Raw genomic sequence first — 7,956 nt, forward strand, 5'->3', positions numbered from 1 at the left:
ATGCAAGCCATTACAAATAGCTATCATTTACAGCAGGTGTGCAGGTCATGTCCTCATGCTGGACGTCAGAATCAACCATGAGCAACCTTAGCTTCACCATTTATTTGAAAAGGAAAAAGGTGTTGAGTCAGCATATATATCTGCACATACCCCAATGAACATACTTGTGAAATCTGTAGAAACTGCAGTAGTGATTTTCTGCTAAATTAAATCCCAGTAACTATTCGATGTAAAGCATCTATTCAGAAAGGTCTACATGCTAAGTTTGTAATGGTGCTGTAGCACGACATGAAACTGTTTGGCTAGTTGCATTGTGCTTGATTAACAGTGTAAAAGGATTCTCGCACTGTTTTTGATATGTATTTTTGGTCAAATAAAGCATTGCAGTAGTGTTCAGCAGTGAAGGGCCAACTAGCTCGTGTTTTACAAATGCTCCAGATCATTTGAAGGACAGCAAATGTTCGTCTTCAAAAGGTTACTTTTTCCATAGGCGATATTACATTTTTTGAGGGAACATATACTACTTAAATACTCTTCCACCTGAGTTATAGCAAGACTGTATAAAACTAAATTAATTAATTGAGGGCAATTGAGCACGTTCAATAAATAAGTGAGGCATATTCAAGGTTAATGTCTCATCATTTGGGATAGTTTTTACAGAGCTTTGACACTGACAGTGGTTCCCCTCACTTCTCCTCTTACTACTGATTATAGCTCAAATGTGACATCTTGTGGAAAGAGGTACAAATACATATGACCATGCTGTTTTAGCAAACAGGCTAGACCAGGACAATTCAGTTGAGAAAAAAAAAACAAAGAGAAATAACTGTTTTCCATTTTTTATTACAATTATCTGATCTCGGATTTACTTCAGTTCCTTGACAGCCAGACCTGTGAAGAGGAAAGGAACATTGGTTAGAAAGAGTCACCAGCAAAAAACATCACACCTGCAAACAATGACACTAATTTAATGTACCCAACTAAACATTTTTCACTTCTGAATACAAGTAATCACTTTTGGTTTGAGGTAACTCACTAATTAACACATGTTTGGAATTGCAAAAAAACAACACTCATTGTTGTATATCTGAGAAACCAGACAGACTGGCTCATGTCAGCATTACAAATACCAAACTTCAAAGACGCTATTATTGAGATTCAAGGAGTAAGCAACGTTTTGTAATAATGAAATTATATTTATGTTGCAGCATGTTTGATCCCTAGTTAAGAGATGCAAACAAATGCTTTATTTACACCCATGTGTGCTTTAAAAAAAAGGACATTAACTACATCAGAAGCACAATTTGTAGGTATTTTGCTTGCACACTAGTTATAACTAGTTAATGCCTTGGCCCATATACCATTTAAATAACCTCTTAATTATTCAACTATGATCACTTATAAGCAGCCACCTAAATACACTAGTGAAGACTGAAAACATCTGTGTCTGTCATTCTGATTTATAGAAGAGAAAAATAGCCAACCCCACATGCAGCTGAATTATTTGTACTTATCTAATATCAATAAGATACAAAAACTATATTAAAGTCAACTTTGAGTCACTGCAAATATCACAACTAAGGGAGATATATGTCCGGTTGCTCAGTGTACACAAATGAAGGTTCTCCCTGTCCATCCTTCTTTAGTCATGTTAAAATTGAGAAAATTGTTATGTCTATTTTTTGTTTAGCCTTTGTTGCAATGATGGGAGTATTCTACATTATGTTTTTTTCAGTTTAAGTTCTGATGTTGTTCCTGCCTGCTTCAGCCTTTAGACCAGTTGTCAACAACCATATATCTACCCTATGTGGACTCTTCACATTTGCTACAAACCAAAGCCGTTTTAATCTATTTCAACTTCTGTTTAGTTACTGTCCAAAACACAGGTTGTGCTCCTGAGGCCTAAGAAATGCATTGAAATCCCTTCAAGCACCGTAAAACAGTTGCAATGTGTTTCTGTGAATGCTCCGAGAATTGCCTCGTTTAGATAATTTGAGTTTTACATTATTCTACAGTAGATTGCTACAACTAGAACTATCCTCTGCTGTCAAATATGCACCACACCATCCCAGTAAATGAATCCTTGAAAACATACTAGTAGAATAAGAAACTCAGACCAACAAATCCTAACATCATTCAAGTGGTGCACAACAGGGTTCCATCAGGAAAGAGGGAAACTTCTTTAAAAAAACGAAAATGTAAGACTATGAGCAAGGTCAAATGAAATGTCTTGTTAGATACTGACCTGGGGGCAGAGACTGCTTCAGCTTCTCAGCCTTCTCTTTGTCTGTGATGACAAGGGTGTACAGGTACCTGCTGCAGCGGACCTTGAACTTAACATTGTCCTTGTTCTTCTTGATCTTTACGGCTGAAGAAAGAGAAAGAAGCCAGTTTAGTTGCAGCTCTTGACAACTACTTGGATTAAAAAACATTCAAACATCAGGGACACATGTGAGCATCTCTTCACTTTCAAACCAAGACTGTAGTGATGCTTTACAAATCTAAAACTGTATGTACGTTTTTAGACACATTTTCAATTTGACTAATCTTAACACTGAATGTAACCCTAGTAATTACTGAGTAATGTGGGAGAGCCCATTAGTCTGTACTGAAATAGATTATTAAGTGTTCAGGTATTTATTTTAACAACAAAGATTCTATTTACTTGTTTAAGTTTCTTGCAGAGGCCAAACATGAAGTTAAGGCATGCATTGCACAACTAAAATTAACCATATAGGAACTTAAGACTTACACTTGGCATCCTTCCTCCTGGCTGTGAGCAGGAAATCTTTGATTTCTTCGATCTTGCGAGGCTATGCAGAAAAACAGAAGGCACTAATATTATTATTGAGGCAAAGTATCAAGACAGAGATTGACAATGGACAACACAGTGATGTTAGGGGACCGGTGGAACTGATGTTTCTGGTCACAATCGAAACCCAGCACTAGGTCCATCATTATTCTTGCAAGACTTAAAAAGCATCACGAGCACAGCAGCCTGAGATGATAGCATGCCTTGCTGATGACAACCATAGGTCAAAAGCTACATTAGCTAGTAACGCCAGTCTCAGGTGGCTAACGTAAGATTAATTAAGTATAAATCAGATGTTATTAGCTACAGCTAACATAGTTCAAAAATATATATGAAATGATTAACTCTAGCACATCACAATTTGGGTAAATACATGCGACTATGGGCTCGTGAACATGTAACCGACAGCAGCCGGGTGGCCCAGTGAGCAGCAGTATCCTAATGCTAATCACCAATGCTAGCCACCGTATCTGACGCTCTAAATATAACAAACAACACATTTCAGGTAACACCATTCCAACAAACACAAGAGACATCATTATCAGCTATTCACACCGAGCTATTAAAGTATTTAAATGAGAAGTTCTTACCATTCTGCCGTGTCAGCGGACTGAACGCTGCGGGAAAGCAGAAAAAGATGGAGTCAGTTTATCGGTTATAACAACGGGAATAGATGTCCCGGAAATAAAAATGATTATATTGTCATGGGCCAGCTGAATTGATACATTGTATTTTAGCAGTAGCGGGGATATAACTATTGGTGGAGATGAGGATGGATGATGATAGTATTTGTAATTTTTGTATGTGTCAATGTGGAACTCACTCAGTCGTTCAGAGAGGGGATGAAGAGGGACGGAACTTCCGGTTAGGAAAGGCTTTATACGCTGCTACGGCAAGCAAAGAGGGCCAGGGGTAAGTAATAAAAGCGATTTACCCGTTGTCGTTTACAAAATCATATAACCCAAAAAGATCAATATCATCATAATAATTTGATAATACTATATTCATGTACGTAAGTAGAAAACACAGAAACCCTAACAAACTTGGTTTGAATAGTATTTAAATTTGTATGTTATCTATATTATCTAATGATTCACACAAGCTCATATACAAAAGTTGTCATGTGATTTGACTGAGACGGAGCATTTTAAATTTGTATAATTTATGATAGGCCTACATCTCTCAACAGTATGATTTGTTGAGCGTCTCAAAATATATATGATGTGTGATATAATCATTTGTTTTAATGTGTACATAAATGTAGTTTACGACTATGCTGAAATGTGAAATGTGAAGATGCCACTTCTTAAGTATATTTCATATTTGTATTTAGATGGAAATTCTTTTTTAATTTTAAATACCTCTATTTTACTTACTGTTGTACATCTTGATAGGCTCCATTATTAGCGCAGACAGATGTTATACAATCATAGAAATACACTGGCATAACAAACATCCAAGATGTGTTAGGCCAGCTTATGAGGGAGGAATTTATTTTAATCAAGCAGATCCCCTTTCATCACTGTGTGTGACCTAACTGTGCACTATTACCTGTTTTGAGCACAGTTTGTGAAAACACTATGGGAAACGAATTACATCTTACAAACAATATGTATCTATTTACATGTAAAGAAGCAAGCCAAAGACTACTTCTGATTAATAAAGGAGCATGTGTACAGTGTACTTTCTTTACACAGTTTGATTGCAGACCTCATAAACTCAAAAATCTCAGTTAATCTCAGCTGCTTATCAATCATTTGTTGCCTCTGGCATATCACATGGCAAACTATGAATGTATTCATATGGTTCTTATCTGGACACACAGATGATACACTTGAGCCATTTTCATTCCAGCATGTATCATAAAGGATATAATACCTGTAAAGCAAGCATATCATGCAGAGGCCATTGCTAATTTTCCTATTGCACTTTTGTCATCCTCCAATCATGCATCGTTCTTTATTGAGCTCTTCACGTGAATAGTCCATTGAATGTTGTTTGTGCCTCTCCCTCAGTGAATACTGACCCTTTCCTCTAGGCTTGTAAGCTGCTACGAAAACAGTTAGACACTGTATGCAGGCAGAGATGGATGCCCTATCAATTCCTTTTCCTGCACTGAGGCTTAAAAAATGAATTTAGGAAACCCTTTTGATATTTTGTATTGTGTATTTGATTTCTGTATTGAAGAGTAGTACTAACCCTGCCAAACTGATTACATATCTGCTTTAAAATATTGACTTTTCCGTCCCCTGAAGACCTGGTTGAAACATTGCGGTAAAGCATGCGGCCCATACCAAAGCAGAATAAAGTTTGAGTTTTTCTTTGCTTGATGCAGTTGAATTTAAAATGTATAGGCTACAGAGAATAAAAACACATCCAAATCAACCTCTAAAAAAACGTAATTTGTCATTTCTTTAGATTGTAAACAATACTCCAAGAGAAAAGGCCCCATCTGCTGGCAATAGCAATACATGAAAAATTTTTATTAAGAAATTATTTATAAATATGTATATGTATTTTTATAATGATTCAACATTTTATTGACAGTGCCTGAATACAATAGTTTCCAAGGTTTTTTTTGTTTAATTTGGCAGCTGCTGTCAAGTGCTCTGAATGTAACAAAACAACAATGTGCATGCTCGAAGATATGATGACACAGGTGAGGCTAATTAACTGAACACCTGCAACTTGATTGGCCTTTCGAATGTTGTCGTCGTAATTGACAGACGTTTTTATTTTTCCGTCTTTAGAAGAAAGTAACTGCGGTGACCATAAACAACGCGGATAACCTTATGCAGCACATACTTTAAAGTCTAGCTTTTGAAGAAAAACTTGAAATGAAACACCTTATAGGCTCACCAGCCGCGAGATAGGCTATTGTTATAAACAAAACTGCTTGTAAAAATGTGTCCTCCAGTGAAGCCATGGCTAACTGCTAGCCTGCTAGCTAGAAGACACTTTGATTCGTTTGGATTATTCGGAAGAAAAGAAGGCTTTAAGGATTTAGCACCTTCTTGACAGGATTTCTAAATAGGAAAGCTGACAGAAAACGCACATTGAACAGGGAATTGAGCTGCAAGTGAAGGAAAACAGGTATGTGGGCTGTGGCCATTAGCATTGTGTGAAATTGAACTTGTGTCCGAAGTGTGCATATGTCAAATTGTGCAATTTTCAGGTTTTGCAATGTCTTTGCATTTATGAAAAGAGGTCGTTGGCCCACCATGTACGCCCACAGGCCCAATTCATTTCCTGCAAGAAGGCTGTGTTTTGGTTTGATGTATTCTGGCAGGTATTTCTTTCTTTCCAACTGTGAATTGTCGTTGACCAAAAAGCTAAAAGATTCACTAAGAGACACTTCTGAGACGATGCACACTATTACATCCAAACCTGCTGACTTATGTGCTCAATTATCTTGTTCAAAGGCAGATAAATCCAAAGGGTGCCTGAATAATCCTGTAAGTGTTTTAATGGTTCACATTGAAGAAATCCCTGTCTATTTTCCCCACAATTGACAAAAATAATATAATAGTATCTACAGCAGCAAAGCACAGTCAAAAGACCAATCCTTCTATACTCTTAAGTTGTTTAACACATTTTTGTGATGTCAGTTTCCTTTACATTTCTTTAGCTTAAGTTAAATGCTTTGCCTTTTAATTGATTCCACACATTCTTTGTTTTATATGGTTTGGCTCAGAAATGCACTCCATTGCACCATTTGAATACAGATTTTCTATGTTCGTACAGGAACCAAGTTCATTAATGAGCTCCAACAGCCCCAGACTGTTTTAGTATTCAAGTTTCAAATATGACAGACTAGCTTTGTCAATAATTTACACCAGGAGCTCTGTGCGAGCCTTGCATATTTGGTAGGTATAGTTTGAGTGACACCTCTGCCCATTTTCTATTGAAATCCACTTTGACATGACATTAATTCATAAAGCCATGAAACACAAGTTCAGTCGTTTTTTAATCAACCTTCTATCTACCTGCTGAAGATAAAAATGTTTTAAAAAAAAAAGAATTACACAATTTGTAACTTTTTTTTTGTAATTCTGTAACAGTTCAGATGTAGTATGTAGCAGCCATATTGTTATTCACGGCATATATACACACACACACACACATATTGCACATGGTTGGTATTGAACAACAAGGGGTGTGATAGTCTGTGTTGTCGTGTGTGTGTGTGAGGGGGTCTATTTGGGGCGGTTTCTGAAGTACAGCCTATCTCCACTTCAGAATGTATGTTTTTAAACTTTTCGTCCTTTCTTGAGGTTTTGTGTACTTGTTTGCAGTCTTGAACCACTTTCCCTTTCCACAACGGGGACTATAATGAACTGTTTTTTCTCAGCAGGCTTTGTACTCCTTGCTGCAGAGAAGAACATGTTATTTTTTGTACCGACCTTCAGTCACACCGCTGCCTGGCATAGCTGAGGCAATGTGAGGGGAACTCGCATCTTCAAAGAAATAAAGCTGGATTATTGTTCCGTTCCTAAAGATGATGAAAGATGTCTTCCATCCATGTTTAAAGAGTGCTATGTGATGAAACTGCAGTATGAAATCTCGTAAAGTATGAGTGTTTTGAGAATATTTCCCCATCTAAATATGATTAAAGTGCTTCATCCTTGGTTATGACTTTGAGATTGACTTAATGCTTTCGGTATTTGTCCTCATTTCATTATAATATTCTTCATTTCTTCTCTTTTATTGAATGTGTTTCATTGAATGTTTATCTGTGCGTGGATGTGTCACAGTAATAGTACATGGGAGGATCAGCTCACCCACATAGATTACAACAAATGACCATGCTCGTTTTAACTAAAGCTCTTTTGCACCGGGATGATCTTTATTCCATTTGCTCGCACAGCAACAAACATGATCCTCTGTGCCAAGCTGTTTGTGGAAACCCAGCATGATTCCTAATATCCTTTTTTTTCACAGTTGCAGTCCTTCTTTACCGGCAGTAGAGGGCAGTGAGTAATTGCTCAAAAGGAGCTGGAGTGCGTGTGTGTGTGTCATCCTCACTGTGACTATGGGAGACGCTGTGTATCAAGAAATGGACTGCACTAGTCATCATACTTTGCAAAGGGAGTAATTGTGGGACTAAAACAAACACATTTGACTTCATATGAGTATAATTAAAA

At 37.0% G+C, this 7,956-nt stretch overlaps 1 protein-coding gene across 1 annotated transcript; it reads right to left on the bottom strand.

Annotated features, from left to right (window-relative positions):
- Nucleotides 1-827: 827 nt before the first annotated feature.
- Nucleotides 828-3,703, bottom strand: rpl38 (ribosomal protein L38). Its single transcript, XM_079660509.1, has 5 exons — nt 3,636-3,703; nt 3,403-3,429; nt 2,753-2,813; nt 2,246-2,368; nt 828-891 (listed from the first exon to the last, which is right to left on the bottom strand). Exons 2-5 carry the CDS (start codon nt 3,403-3,405, stop codon nt 866-868), a joined length of 213 nt encoding a protein of 70 aa, XP_079516635.1. The 5' UTR covers nt 3,406-3,429; nt 3,636-3,703; the 3' UTR covers nt 828-865.
- Between the last annotated feature and the right edge of the window lie 4,253 nt (nt 3,704-7,956).

This window comes from Notothenia rossii (assembly GCF_949606895.1).
Source record: "Notothenia rossii genome assembly, chromosome: 11".
Lineage (NCBI taxonomy): Eukaryota > Metazoa > Chordata > Actinopteri > Perciformes > Nototheniidae > Notothenia > Notothenia rossii.

Excerpts from the sequence above, each read along its gene's own strand:
- rpl38 (XM_079660509.1), bottom strand. Across the intron at positions 2,369-2,752 it reads CAGGAGGAAGGATGCCAAGT|CCGTAAAGATCAAGAAGAAC; the intron begins GTAAGTCTTAAG and ends CTCTTTCTTCAG. Across the intron at positions 892-2,245 it reads GAAGCAGTCTCTGCCCCCAG|GTCTGGCTGTCAAGGAACTG; the intron begins GTCAGTATCTAA and ends TCCTCTTCACAG.